General features: G+C 42.2%; 1 protein-coding gene across 1 annotated transcript in view; it reads left to right on the forward strand.

Annotated features, from left to right (window-relative positions):
• Positions 1-15,763, forward strand: part of LOC136576562 (prolyl endopeptidase FAP-like) — a 134,765-nt gene that overhangs the window by 75,255 nt on the left and 43,747 nt on the right. Inside the window, exons 13-18 of the mRNA XM_066575935.1 lie at positions 5,083-5,187; positions 6,006-6,076; positions 9,210-9,263; positions 10,964-11,088; positions 11,174-11,221; positions 11,343-11,441. Coding sequence (XP_066432032.1) covers positions 5,083-5,187; positions 6,006-6,076; positions 9,210-9,263; positions 10,964-11,088; positions 11,174-11,221; positions 11,343-11,441 — 502 coding nt within the window. The remainder of the gene's footprint in view (positions 1-5,082; positions 5,188-6,005; positions 6,077-9,209; positions 9,264-10,963; positions 11,089-11,173; positions 11,222-11,342; positions 11,442-15,763) is intronic.

Consider the following 15,763-nt stretch of genomic DNA (forward strand, 5'->3'; position numbering starts at 1 on the left):
GCCCTGAAGCCCAAAATCCCGCAGCCGCCTCTTCACTGTAGATGTTGACACTGGTGTTTTGCGGGTACTATTTAATGAAGATGCCAGTTGGGTACCTGTGAGGCGTCTGTTTCTCAAACTAGAGACTCTAATGTGCTTATCTTCTTGCTTAGTTGTGCAACGCGGCCTCCCACTTCTTTTTCTACTCTGGTTAGAGCCTGTTTGTGCTGTCCTCTGAAGGGAGTAGTACGCACCGTTGTAGGAAATCTTCAATCTCTTAGCAATTTCTCGCATGGAATAGCCTTCATTTCTAAGAACAAGAATAGACTGTCGAGTTTCAGATGAAAGTTCTCTTTTTCTGGCCATTTTGAGCGTTTAATTGACCCCACAAATGTGATGCTCCAGAAACTCAATCTGCTCACAGGAAGGTCAGTTTTGTAGCTTCTGTAATGAGATAGACTGTTTTCAGATGTGTGAACATGATTGCACAAGGGTTTTCTAATCATCAATTAGCCTTCTGAGCCAATGAGCAAACACATTGTACCATTAGAACACTGGAGTGATAGTTGCTGGAAATGGGCCTCTATACACCTTTGTAGATTTTGCACAAAAAAACAGACATTTGCAGCTAGAATAGTCATTTACCACATTAGCAATGTATAGAGTGCATTTGTTTAAAGTTAGGACTAGTTTAAAGTTATCTTCATTGAAAAGTACAGTGCTTTTCCTTCAAAAATAAGGACATTTCAATGTGACCCCAAACTTTTGAACGGTAGTGTATATATTTTTTTAGAGCATTAATCAAGCAGTAACAATGACCTCATTGTTTTTTTCTGCATGATGGCACGATTGGGCCTCGTTAAGGCTGGGACATCAAAAACAGATATATCGAAATATCGATATATCACTAATGCTTTGGCGATACTTTTCATCGATATTGTTATGTCCGATATATCGTAACATCGATAGCTTAGGGCGATATAATATCGGTTTTTGTAAAGAAGAGACGTGTCTTGTGGTCCGGTGACCATATTTTCTTTCTTTACATTCTGCCCTTTCCTTTGTGTTGTACAGGATGGAGTTTTGCTTGAGGCACTAATGAACTTATAAACAAGTTCTAGAAACTTTTGGAAAGTGTCAGGTGACTCTTTGTCACCAATCAGGTTTGCTCCAGGCAAAACGACTCTCAGAAGAAGTGGGGTCTTAGGCCCCTTACCCACATGCGTTTGTTCATCGCGTTAGACGCGGCTCTGAACACTTGCGTCTAACGCGATGGCTGTGGGCAATGCTTTCTAAATGAAAGTATTTCCACATGCAGATGGAGGGCTGCACTGAACGCACGAAGGTCCCGTCCAGAAAAGGAGACGCGGCATGTAGTGCGTTCAGCGTCTAACACGAACGCAGTGCCCATAGAAAAGATTTGAGACCCATCTAACACAATTACAATTGCGTTCGGGGCACTGCGTTCACGTTACCAGGCGCTGCATTGTTTACAAGTTGCCATGGAGACCGTTGGTCCCTCAGCGGCAACTTGAAAAAATGCAGGGCATGCAGCCCCACAAACACACAGAGCTCATGCTCACATCCCGTCAGGTCCAGCGTCAATCTTCTGGCTTCCTTGTAGCTGGCAGGACCTTGTTTCAGTGTGTTTGTTGGCTCATTAGATAACAATTATTGGGGCCAATGATAAAAAACCTCTTTCCATATACCTAGTTTTAATTACATGTTTCATCTGTAATTTTTTATTTTCCTTTGTAACTTTAATATATTTTCATGTTATTATTAGTTAGAAGTTAATAATAAATTTAACAGTTTAAAGTTTAAATATTTTTTGTTGATTGTTGCTTTATTAACCCTAGACGTGTTTTATTTTTATACAGCATTTAAAAAAGTCGATATATCAAAATATCGATAGTTTTCCACCGATATTTTTCAATAATCGATAGTATCGACTATCGATAGTTTTGTGTCGATGTCCCAACCCTAGGCTTTGTTCATACGAGAGCTGTTGGAGCGCATTAGAGGTACACACAGATAGCAATTCCATTAGAACCAATGGTTTCCTATAGAAGCGTTCACATGAAGGAATTTTAGATGCGCAAAATACTCGCACCATCAAAGATAGGATATGGACTGCACAGCTCGCATCTAAGGTCCTGACCTATCTTTGGTGCTTGCTTTCCATAGACTCCTATGGAAGATGGAAAACACGCACCTTGCCACTCCGATTGTGTGAACAGGCTAATTAAAAATGTTGGAATTTACCCGTTCACGCGATCTTTAGTGCAGTATAGCCGCCATCTTTTCATGTGCCTCTAATGCGCACAAATAGCGCTCGTGTGAACGAGGCCTTACAACAATAACGAAATTAGATGTGTTTTTTTTAAGTTTCCCCACTTTTGCACAATAAGGGCTCTTTCACACAAGCATATATAGGCCTGCCATTTTTACAGTCGTCCGACATACGCTATGATCTGATGCATTGGATTCCATGCGGGCGCTTTTACGTCGGGCCCAAAAGATAGTCCTGGAAATATCTTTCAGGCGGGACTATGTCCTATGGAAGCCAATGGCAGCGGCCGTAGAAGGGAGGGGGGAGGGAGTTTAGCAGCGTGACTGTAATCAGCCAGAGGGGAGGAGAGAGGAGAGGGAGGGAGTTTAGCAATGACAGGGGGCAGAGCTAAGCGCTGCCCCATCCCGCCTCCTCCCACTGCTGGCTGCGGACAAGGGGTGGAAGCTTAGCTCCACTGGCGCCCCTCCCATTGCAAACAGCCAGAGAGGAGGAGAGAGGAGGTGAGCTGGCGAGGGGGAGGGAAGGGGAAGGGGCAACGGCATAGTGGCCTCGGCGTATTTGCGCCGGGACCAAGCCGTCTAAACGGGCGCTCAAACATTACATTTGTGCACCCGTTCATGAGTTTTACGCCTCAGATGATAGCGTATATCGTCCGTCCATGAAAACAGTGGCCAATATACCCTCGTGTGAAACAGCCCTATGAACTCTTTTTCCAGAGAAATTTAGTATTCTATTTTCTTTGCATTGCTACATTCAAATTCCTATAACTTTTTTATGTTCCCATGGTCGGAGGTCTGTGAGGGCTTATTTTTTGTAAAAAGCTATAGTTTTTATTGCTACAATTTTGGAGTACATATGGCTTTTTTGATCAATTTTATTGCATTTTTTGGGAGGTGAAAAGAAAAAAAAAAAAAGGAATTTTTGCCAATTCTTAAAATATTTTAAATGTTCGTCATGCAGGATCAAAAGTGTGTTTAACCCCTTAAGGCTACCTAAGCATGGGCAAGCACCGATATTATCGGCCCAAGAAACTTGACCTGATTTCACGCTTGGAAACCTGTGATTTACCTGCAGATGCGAAGCAATTTTCAGACAAATGCATTGCATTTGTGAAATTCAATGCTGTATATGAAACTCGCATGAGAGGATTGGAGGTGTTTTCCATTGCTGTTAATGGGAAACCTCACATTGCACTCACATGCTCATCGTACGGTATGCGAAAGCGACCTAAGGAGCAGCCCTGTTTTTCATTTTCGTTTTTTCCTCCTCACTTCCTAAAAATCATAACTCTTTTCTTTATCCATTGACACTGTTGTCTGAAGGCTTCTTTTCTGTGGGTTGAGTTGTATTTTCAATGGTGCTACATAATATACCATATAATGTATTAAAAAACTTAGAAAAATTTCTAAGTAGAGTGAAATGGAAAAAAAATGAAATTCTTTGGGGCTTTTATTTTTACGGCGTACGCACTGCAACAAAAATGATATGATAATGTTATTCTGTGGGTCAGTATGGTTATACCAAATTTATATAGTTTTTTTGCTGTACTTTAAAAAAATAAAATATCTTTATTTATTTATTTATTTCCTGCCACCATCTTCTGACAGCCATAACCTTTTTATTTTTCCGTTCACACAGTTGTGTGAGAGCTTGTTTTTTGTGGGACGTCCTGTAGTTTTTATCTGTAGCGTTTTCGAGTACATACACCTTTTTGATCCGGTTTTATAAAATTTTCTCTCGCAGACAGGGTGACCAAAAAAAAGCACAATTCTGGCATTGTACATTTTTTTTCTGTATGATTGCTACCATGTGGCTTCCTATTCCCCTCCTTGCAAACCCCGCATGTGCAGGATGTACATCCTGTGTTGTTAAGGGTCTAACTTACTGTACAGATAGCTACATGAAATGATACCTAACGTGGGTTTTATAATTTTTGAAATTTTTTAAGCAAACAGGCAAAAGTGCACAATTTTGTTTTCTAGAATTGTTTAATGTGTCATTTTTTACCATTATATTCACTTTTTATGTCCCTGCAGGGGACTTGAACCGGTGATCCTATGATCACTATTCATAGCACTCATAGGCCATGGTAGACTTGGACTTTATTGTCTGGTTGCCAAGACACCTCATTGGCCCCATCTGATTACATGGCGGAGGGGCGATGACATCAGAGAGGAAGCGCTCTCCATCTGTGAACCTTTGCATATAGCAATCAACCTGTGTTGTCATGATGGAAGAACCAGTCAACTGTTTGCCCACAGCGCTGAGTTTTAAGTAATTTTTGACGAAGAATGACATGACACCTCACCCTCCATACTCACCCTCCAATCTGGCTCTGTGTGACTTTTTTTACGAGTACTTTGAGCAGTAGAAAAGGAAACATAATTTTTGTTCTATTTTCCTGCACATTTGTGAACCAAGGGCCCCATAGAGTTCTATGGGACGTGCGCAAAAGAACATGGGTAGTACGCTGCGCAATTCTGTGAATAAGAGAACACATCTGGATGTCATTAAGCTAGATTGACTTTTAAGTCAGGGGTGTTTTGCATGTGAAAAGTCCCTGCATATGCAAAAAGTATAGCAGTATGCGCCGATACGTGGGCAAACCTAAGTCTCTCACTGCGCAAAAATGTTGTGCTGAAGCCGCCCTTAGGGCTTCTTCAAATGTCCATATTGGTTCGTTCTCGTGAGCGTGTTTTGCGTGCACATTTTAATAGAATCCTTATGTCGCAATGTACTGTGTCTTCAATATCTTAGTAGAATTCTCTCTTTTGGGCTGTTTCACCATTTTCATGAATTCTCTTTTCCAGTTCTTCCCGTCTCTCCCAGTGTTCACATCAGATAGTATATCCTACTATCAAATCCTCAGCGACCAGGACGGCTATAAACATATCCATTATATTAATGACACCATGGTAGGTAGCACTGCTTATAATCATCCTACTGCTAAATATACCACTCAGTGCTGGGCGACATGTTTAAGGGGTTGTACCAGAATAGCACGTTATCCTCTATCCGCTGGACAGGAGCTAACTTGCTGATTGATGGGGGTCTCAACTCTGAGACCCTCACTAATCCCAAAAATGGGGGTCCTCATTGTGGGGTTTCTGCACCCACCACAGTGAGGAGAAAATTGAATGGAATGCTGGTCGCACAAGCGCAGAAGTGTTGCATTTACTTTCAATGGGACTGCCAAAATGGCTGAGTGGGTGCCGCTTGGCTATTTTTGTCAACCCCATTGAAATGAATGGAGCGCTGATTGCTCATGTCAGGCAGCGCTCCAAATCAGGGTGACACCAGTGTGCGAGAAGAAGTGACCCCCGAAGTAACAGGAGATTGAGACTCAGGAGACCTGTTCTTTAGATCAGTGGGGGTATCAGTGGTGAGATCCCTACGACAAGCAAGTAATACCTTATCCTGTTGATAGCGGATAACTTGCCATTCTGCTGCAACCTCTTTAAAGGACATTTATAGCATGTTCACAGGATATGGCCACAGTGGCTTGCAGAAAAAGTGTCAGTGAACCCCATTCTGCCAGTAGGTGACGGTCCGAGAGTTAAAATGTGCCATAAATGATTAAAGTGAGAAACTCCTTTGACCTCTTCACTGGGTCAACTGTTCTATGACAAGGGGGTTGTCTACTTGCTACACGATTGGGGAGATCATTTTCCTGCTCAAATATTATAGCCTACCATATCCTCTCTGACCTCACAATTTCCATTTATTCCGTTAGGATAATGCTATCCAAATTACAAGAGGACAGTGGGAAGCCATTTACATATTATATGTTACGGACAAAGCTATGTAAGTCTACCCTATTTATTTCTTCTATGGGTTACTCCATGGATCTGAATGCATTGCAATTCCTCTAATTCATGTCCTGTAAATCCAAAAATGCTTGCAGTTTTGCTCTTAAAGGGATTCTGTCAACTGAAATATGTTGTCCAAACTGTAGGTATCATGTTATAGAGCAGGGAGAACTGAGAAGAGTGATATATAGTTTTATGGGGAAAGATTCATGACCCGGCTATATCAGAGTCATGTATTGCCGTACCCTTCATATTACATCCGCCATTTCCAATCCCTTCCCCTCACTCCTTTCTAACCAGGCAATAGTTATACTGACACTGTATATTTTAGATAACTTTTATTTAACATTAAGCAATAAGATGAACTGATATTAACATTCTATTAAATCCGAGGGGAGGTCCTTCGAGCTACAAAATCTGATGCTTAAATCAATTAAACAATAAAAGCCTTTTTTACCTCCAGCTGCCCCACCGGCTCGGAGGCTCTACTAGCTACAATAGATGGCTAATTTTTCAAAGGGTTCCTACTTTAGGGAATCCCACCCTGTTAGGGCCATCAAAGCACCAGACCCAACTACGATGATATAGGATTGAAGGGTGGAGTAGTGAAGTGAAGGTTAGGCCATACCCACCTGACTCCCTCCAACCAATTTTTAACCAACTCCAAGGACCCCCCACCCGCCAACTGCTGCCATGACATCATGTAACCCCTACCGTCAACAAATTTTAAATCAATGTTTTATGGCAAACCTCCCATAAAACTTCCAGTTAAACCTCCACAACAAGCCTAGGGTGGGAGGGTGGGACTGCTGCTCTCTCTTTTCCAAAATGGCTCTCCCACATCTGGAGGGGGTGTTCCCCCTAATCAAGTCTCACCACCTTACTACCCTGACTTCATCCTTAACCCTTTGGCTCCCTTAATCCCTGCTAAGCCTCATAACTTTTATATAGGTTTTTAACTATCTAATACACCTGGGTTACTGTATAATCCAGCAGGTACTGTTTCTGCTGGCCTTAATGTTATTTTCACTGTGCATATTAAAACAAAAAAACTCTGAAGTTCCTTTTACATGGCCCAGTTGTTAAGCATGAACATTCCTCAGAATATCCGTTCATCCGACAATTGGTTCATATAAAGAGACTAATGATCAGCCGATTAATGAGCGAAGACTCGTTCATCAGCAGATCGTCAAGTTTCAGCGAGCATAAAAATGCTTGCTGATTGGCTGTGTGAAGCGAGAGATGTGTAGCTAGCCTATGGGGGTGAAAGATTGTGCTAACGATCATGTGTCCTCATAGCTGCAATTCTCAACAAGAGCAAACAAGTACTGATTGGCATGTTTGTCACTTAGCTTTCATTTACATCAGACTAAGAATCGGCCCAAGTATAAGAACCTTTAGGGCTCTTTCCCACGAGCTCACATTCAGCGACGACATTTTCATGCCTGCTCCGTATAGGCGCCTGAATGGGCGTTTCTCTGCGATCATGGTCAGCGTTTTCTCGTCCAGTCACACAACCGCGAGCGTCATTTTTAGTGAAAAAATACGCCACACCCTGAAAAAGCCTTCCTCTGCCCAAATCTATGGGATACCTTCCAGTGCCTATACAGAGGCACCTGTAAGCTTTTCGCAGCGTTGGGTGCTGCAAAAATGCCTCACCCTCCCTTCTTTTTCCCTGCTCCCATAGAAGTCTATAGGACCTGCCGGCATATATTGGCCAAAACATATGTCCAGATCTCTCTTTTTGGCCACCATATATATACCGGACGTAGTTCGTCTGCTCCATCTTTCTCGGTGCTGATGTATTTATACGCTGTATAATCACCCATGTGAATGAATGTATTGGAAACCAATGCTTTACATGGGTAGTGTATATACGCCTGGGCATGAAAGCATAGCGTATATGTGCTCGTGGGAATGAAGCCTAAGGCCCACATTTATTAAAGGGCTATTTCAAGGAAATACTGTTGATCAGATGGGGCCAATTAGCTGCTTGGGCACCCGTTGTCTTTGCCACTAAACATAGAGGTACAGAGTGGAAGCTCCTGCTCTGACCCCTCTGTAGTGGCTAGCTTGTAACCGCAGGTGCAGCTCCTGTTTTAATAAGCGCTGAGCCAGCAGTTACAAGCACAGACTACTACACAGGGGCCGGAGCAGCAGCTTCTGTTCTGTACCCCTGTGTACAGTGTCAGTGACAGAGAGCACTTAATCAGCTAATCAGCCAGGGACCCAAGTGGCGGACCGCAGTCGATCAACTATTGATGACCTATCTTGACGATAGGTCATCAATGGTAAATGCCTGGAATACCCCTTTAAGGGCTCTTTCCCACGAGCGGATATACGGCAACGGTGTTTTTATGTTTTCACGCCTGCTCCGTATAAGCGCCTGAATGGGTGTTTTTCCGTGATCACGGTCAGCATTTTCTCGTCTGTTCACATGAACGCGAGCGTCGTTTTTAGCTAAAAAAATACTCAGCACCCCAGAAAACCCTCACTCTGCCAAAAACCTCGGGATTCCTTCCAATACCTATATAGAGGCACCTGTAAGCTTTTCGCAGCGTTGGACACTTCCTCACCCTCCCTTCTCTTTCCTTGCTCCCAGAGGAGTCTATAGGACCCACCGGCGTATATTGGCCAAAGCATAGTTTCAGAACTATCTTTTGGCTGAGCGTATATGCGCCGGCCACGTATATGTTCTATTTTTCATGCTGCTGGCGTATTTACGCGCTGTATATTCGCCCGTGTGAGCGGCTGCATTTCAGACTGTTTACAAGTCAGAAATGAAATCTAAGCCTGCAATGAGCAGATATAGGTTCGCAGCAAAAAAAAAAAAAAAATGGCACCATTCTCCGGCATTGTTTCTGACAACTTTTTCAAAAGCTTTGAGTGCACCCACTTCCTAAAAGCATGCTCACTTTTTCAGCACTTTTCAAATCTGGAAAATGTTAAGAAAATTGAAATTCTTGCACAAGTAGGACATGCACCATGCTTTTTAACTTTTTAAGGCCCGGATAATGCCAAAAACTGGTGTAAGCTGATCAATAATTGAGGGCCCATGTCTTTCCTGTCCCTTGGTACTTTTGCCTACAGTAGCAGATGAAACATGATGCTGTATGTTTGCTTTACAGATATTACACAAGTAACGAATTTGAAGGATTTCCAGGAAGAAGGAATGTTTATCGGTAAGATCTTCAACCATTTGGGAATTTTTAACCTTAATTTACCAGATTCCAAAAATACACACACTGAATTCCGTTAAAAAGTCCTTTCTGGAAATACGCTCATTACAGGGTGTCCTGCTGTTGGGACTCCCAAACATCTGCAGGGGAACTTAACAGCAAGGGTTTAATTTCCGTGCAGCGACCACACAGGGTATATGAAGTACTACAAGTTCTTACTGCAACCAATGGGCTCTCTGTGTAATGCATGGTTGTGCCAGGTCCTTCGCAAAGAGAGAAATCATTTTTGCAGCTGCTCTCCACTGTAGTTTAAGGGGTTGCTTCAGACTTTATAATTGGTGACATACTTAGGATATGCAGAAACACATGGTAACAGCACTCAAAATACAGCTTTTATCAGAAAAATCCATAACTGTGATGCATATATTAGCCACCATTAAAAAATACAAGGTTCTTAGTATGTAGTTTGATCATATTCTATTGGCCCATCCACCAATGTCTAGGTGACCATGTTTTTGGATGGGTCCTGACTCCTAACACTAATACCAAGGGGTTTCATTATAACCTGGGAAAGATGAGTGCCCTACCTTTTAACATACATCCCTCTTGAGTCTGAGCCTACGAATAAAACCAAGGAAAGTAGGATACTAATGTATATGGTCCAAGTAAAGGGACAGGAGGTAGATGGGCGGGAGGGCATGACAAGGTAGAGGCAGTCACGACTCTACCACCATACATGCCGCACAAACAAACGAAAAAATTAAATCAGCATTTCCCAAATAGAAATCTATAGGTTCACGTTAAACCATGTATTTTTAAGGTGGCTAGTATGTACATTACAGTTATGTATTCTTCTGATAAAAATGTATTTTGAGTGCTGTTACCATGTGTTTCTGCTTATACTCGGCATGCATCATCAATACTTGATTGGTGGGGGTCTGTTGCTTAGGATTCCCACCGATCAACTCTTGGAAGCAGATAGCATTGTACATAGGGCAACGGCCTAGGTTGGTATTACAGGCACAGGTCTAACTGAAAGCAATGGGATCTGTGCCTGTATTAACAAACTGTGTGATTCCGGCTCAGTCTGTAGCGATAGCTGGCCTGATACCAGCTGATCTGGTGGGATCTTGAACGGTGGACTGCCCCCAGTCTACTATTTAGATCAATCTTGAGGATAGGTCATCAATAGCTAAGTCCTGGAATACCTCTCTAAAGAGGTTTTCTGGGAGTACAAAAAAAAGTATATTGGCCGGGAATAAGCTAAAAAAAAATAAGCCAGACTCACCAGTCAGATATTTCCCCCAGTCTACTGTGAGAGTCCTGGTTCCCACTGCTGTGGTCCTGGAAGAAGTTACATCAGTCACATACTGTTCATTGTACATGTGACCACTCTCATGAACAACACATGACCACTGACGGCAGTGATTGGCTTAGTGATCACATGTATAATGAACGGCACGTGACCACAGCAGCTTTTTCTGGGGTTTCTATAATAGATTGAAGGTAGGGGACATCTGACTAGAGTTAAAAAACCATTTTAACATGAAATCTGGATGAAAGTCCTGAATAGTAGACCTTCCACCATTACCTTCTAATGCCAAAATAGGGTATTTGAAACATGGGTTTTCTAAACCAGACAACCCTTTAAGCAATAGAAGAGATTATAACAATTTAATACAAAAATTCAAATTTCATTACAGAATTTCCCTCCAAGGAAACCAACGAGAAAAGCAATGTCTTACCTGCACTTTAAGGAAGGAGCGGTGTCAGTATTATTATGCTAAGCTGAGTACCAATGCTAAGTACTACTCTGTTAGCTGTTATGGTGAGAGCTTCAAAGTGTCCAACATGGTAAATGATATTGAAAGTAATTGTGTTGGAAGAATCATTGAATCTGTTCCATTTTGCAGGTCCGGGACTTCCCATACACACAATTCACAATGGCGTTACGGATAAAGGTATTACTGTACTATTATCATCCTTTATGAGCTCACTAATTATTTCTATGGCTCATATAGGTTTTCACATCATCTGTATGTGTTTGTGGCAAACTTGTACTCCTTGTTACATTTGGTTTAGAACTCCACGTACTACAAGACAACAAAAAGCTACAATCCAGTCTTCTCCATGTGCGGATGCCAACAGAGAAAATTGGGAACATTGAACAGAATGGGATGAGTATGAGATGCTTCTTCATCATTCTTATATTTTACCTCAGCAATAATTACCCAAGATCATATTCTCATTGGTTGTTTAAGGCTTTATTCACACAAGCGTTTGAGTTTTTACGTTCGCTTGTATGCGCTGTTAATTTGCATACACGGACAATTTTCCATGATCAAGTTCCGAGCCTAATTATCATTTTCTCGCCCATTCACATGGCTGGGTGCAATGTATTAACGAAAAAAATACACCGCAGCACAAAAATCCCTCGCTCGGCATAAATCCTCAGAATGACTTCAAATGCCTAAATACAGGCACCTGTAAGCTTTTCCCTGTGTTGGACATTGCTAAACTGCCTCCCCCTCCCTATTTTCCCAGCTCCCATAGGAGTCTATGGGAGCCACCAGCGTATATCGGTCAACAGATAGAACCAGAACTATCTTTTCTGGCTACGTGTAAAAGCGCTCTCCGGAATTGGCAGCATATGTTCTATGGTTTCCAAGAGTGTTAGTTTTACAGAGGTATTGCATTGGTATGATAACATAAATTGATATGATAACATAAGTGTTGTGGTGTGCTGGCCGCAACACTGTCGCAGCATGAAAGCTGTAACACAGAGGTGGTCCAGGCTTATGTCACAATGTCAGTCAAAACTATGTGACCGCAATGTCAACTTATGCGCCTTGTCATTTGGCACCCGCCACTGGTGTGTAAACACTAGTCTGCTGCTTCGGGGAGTGGTTGGTCGGCCGGGAGGTCAGTTTACTAGAAGCCAATCAGCCTTTATTGTAGTATATAAATTCTGGCTCCTCCTTTCAGAGGTTGCTGGTTATTTCTCTTTATGGTAGAGTTTTGGTCCAGTCTACGTTCATCAGGTGCCATGTCACCGTCAGATCCCAGATGTCCATACTTATTATTCTGGTGTTACATCTGCTTCCTTACTGTTGTTATTTACATCTGACAATTGCCATATCCTTTTCCACCTTGGGACAGTTTAGGTAGCCCTGTTTCTGGACATAGGGTCGCCCTTGTCAGAGCGATCACCTTGCTTTTATGCAAGGTTTTGCTGTGTTAGGTAGCCAGGGAAATTTCCTTTTCCCCATGATTTCGTTTTGTTATTGTCAGTTTGTTCTCTAAGCATTCGCTTAGCCTATATATTCATCCTTTTGGACAACTATTACATCTAATCTGGACAAGATGTTATGGCATCCAGCTCAGACATAACAATAAGGAGGTTATTAAAAATAAGAACACAAAACCTCTGCCATATAAACATACACTTTCTGTAGTGACCACTAGATGGTACTATAGACTGAAACGATTATTTTAGTGTTACATTAGACTATTGGTGATACCAGTAATAATATGTAAACTATTTTAGGGTATGATTAGTGCATAATATATATATTTGGCTCTGTTCACATTTCGGTTCAGAGCAGGGATGCTTATGGAAACGCTGCCCATATGCAGGGCTCACACTGCGTATGTACGCGAAGAAATAGAGCATGCTGCGATTTATTTTTCCTTTGCAGTGTCTTCATGACGGTGTGCATGTATCAATGAAAGTCCATTCACTTCCATTGACTATTCACCACATATCATGCGGCCTTGCAACGCATGCATGATATGCGGTGAAAACACAGCCGTGAACATCAGGCCTAATGGGTTCCATTCAATTCCACTTAAGTTCCATTTTACCGAAAAAAATAGTCCATCATTCTTCTGCCGGACTGTTTATTCCGACATGTATGATAGAACCCCTCGACAGAACAAGAGGGAAATCTGAACAGAGCCTAAAATTGTTTGCTTTCAGAAATTAAAGCATATATGCATCCATATGCACATTTTTCAATCATCTTACATGTGATGGAAACATGTCTAAACATTGTATTGGGGAAAGACCTGGCGCTGAGACGCCATGGAACATGAGAAGAAAGAGGCTGTTGCACTTTTCTATATGCAGTGCATTTTCAAAGCTTGAAGAACATGCATCTCCATTGACTTGAACAAACCTTTCACATGTATGAGGTCATTGTATTCTAGCAATCGGTGATAATCACCCCAGCACCGAGACCCCAGTCTTAGGGCAACTTAACATGAACGAATGAGCTACAGGATGTGAATGAACTGAATATTTAGTACCAATCACGGAAATCAAATTCTATCTTTGGTTCTCTACAGCTCATGCACAGACACGTAATATGTTGGTGTGTATGAGCCCTTACGGTTAGCCTCTAAGATGCAAGAAAATGAGCATACAGTTACCTTGCGACCACAAAAGTGTTCCAACATATACTTCCATCATCAATATCATCCATTGTGCCTGAGCTGTAAAAAGCGATCATCATTGTGTCCCTATGATTTGGTTAATGGAGGATCTGTCAACTTGAACATGTTGACCAAACTGCAGGCATGATGTTATAGAGCCGGAGGAGCTGAGTGGACGGATATATAGTTTTATGGAGGAAGATTCAGTATAACGTGTTTCATTCATTTGAAGGAAGTCTGTCACCACTTTTTGGGCTACCAACTTAATCCATTGGCAATTGTCCAATGATATGAAGAACATATTGGTATGTTTATTTTTTTCCACTGTGTCTTCACTCTCCAGATATAGCCCAGTATTTAGGCGGCGTGCTATATGCAAATTCCAGTTGCACTGTCCAATGGGCGTTCCCACTGTTGTTTTGGTCCGACTCTCTACCTGCCCACTACTGAACAAACTGTGCCCATTGAGTACTTTGTGGCATCTCCAGCTCCACCCTCTTGACATGTTAAGCATTCCAGTGTTATTGCACTTGCGCCACACTAAGCGAGCAGGTGCATGGGCTGTGGTTCTTTCCTGGCCGCACTGACGTCATCTGCATGTTGCCAGAAAAGGGTCACGGCACCTGAAAAAGTCTTTATATGAAACAAATAAATTAAGTGTGAAGATGCTAAATCAGTTGTCATTGCAACAAATTACAGTAAGGCCAGACTCACATGAGTGTAATTGCATCGCGTATTAGGCGTGCATGATATGCAGTGAATAGAGTCAATGAAAGTACACTGATTTTCATTGACCCACACACACTAGCGTTTTTTAATGTCATCTAATACACGTTCAAAAAAGAACGTAGCATGTTCTATTTTACCACATATTACGCGCGATAGAGCCCTATTGTTATCTATAGGCACGTAATAAACCTACTATACCTACTCAATTACATTGCGTACGTGCGGCGTTTATACACAACGTTGCTAAGCCACACAGCGAAATAAAAAAAAAAAAAAGCCAGACTGAGCATAACAGCATCCATGAGATACACTGTAATGCGCAGTGCAAAATTGCTGCCCTGCGCAGTGATATGCCTGCTCACTGCTGGCTTAAAAAGCAGCGGTACAACACTGCGTTATACATACAGCATTTTATGCATACGCTCTTGTGAGCCGGCCCTTACAAACACTCGCTTTAGCGCTCATACATATTTAATATCTGCATAAAAATGCACAACAGTTTTTTACACTAACCACATAAAACATGCAAGGTGTTAGTGCACAATTTGATAAGATTTGTGTGCGCCAATCTGCTACATTGAGGCTCAGTGCAGTGTAAGCACGGTGATGCTGGAACGCTTGACATCTCCAGAGGGTGGAGCTAGAGACATTACAAAGTACCCAATGGGCTTGTTCATCAATGGGCAGGGAGACAGCTGGACTGAAGGCAGAGTGGGAACGCCCTTCGGACGGTGCAACTCTAATTTGCATATAGTATGTGGCCCAAATACTGCACTACATCTGGAGAGTGGAGACATAGTGCAAAATAATAAAAAGGTACCAATATCTTCTTCATATCATTGGACAATTGCCAGTGTATTAAGTTGGTAGCATAAAAAGTGATGACAGACTTCCTTTAAACCTCTGCACAGTCTATCAGTGATTGGCAGCCACCCCTGGATGTACAGTCAGATACAGACAGCTGTCAATCACTCATGGGCCCGCCCATTGGACTGTTCAGATCAGAGGACGAATAAAATACGTTACACTTTCCCCATAAAACTATATAATCAATCTGCTCAGCTCCTCCCGCTCTATAACATGCTGCCCGCAGTTTGGACAGCACGTTCCACTTGACAGACTCCCTTTAAGCACTATGTCTGCACGTGTAATTTTCCAAGCATACTCAAAGCTGAGCCAGAACATTGGTGGGCAGATAATATACCAACAGCAGCACATGACAAGGGGATCTTATTCAGGTCATAGGTTCAAGAGACACTGTAGTGACCTATTGCAAAAATTACACTTTGAGGTTTTTGCAATTGCTTGTGCTTTAGAAGACTGATGCAAGCAATGCGGGA

This window comes from Eleutherodactylus coqui, chromosome 8 (genome assembly GCF_035609145.1).
Source record: "Eleutherodactylus coqui strain aEleCoq1 chromosome 8, aEleCoq1.hap1, whole genome shotgun sequence".
In the NCBI taxonomy this organism is placed as follows: domain Eukaryota; kingdom Metazoa; phylum Chordata; class Amphibia; order Anura; family Eleutherodactylidae; genus Eleutherodactylus; species Eleutherodactylus coqui.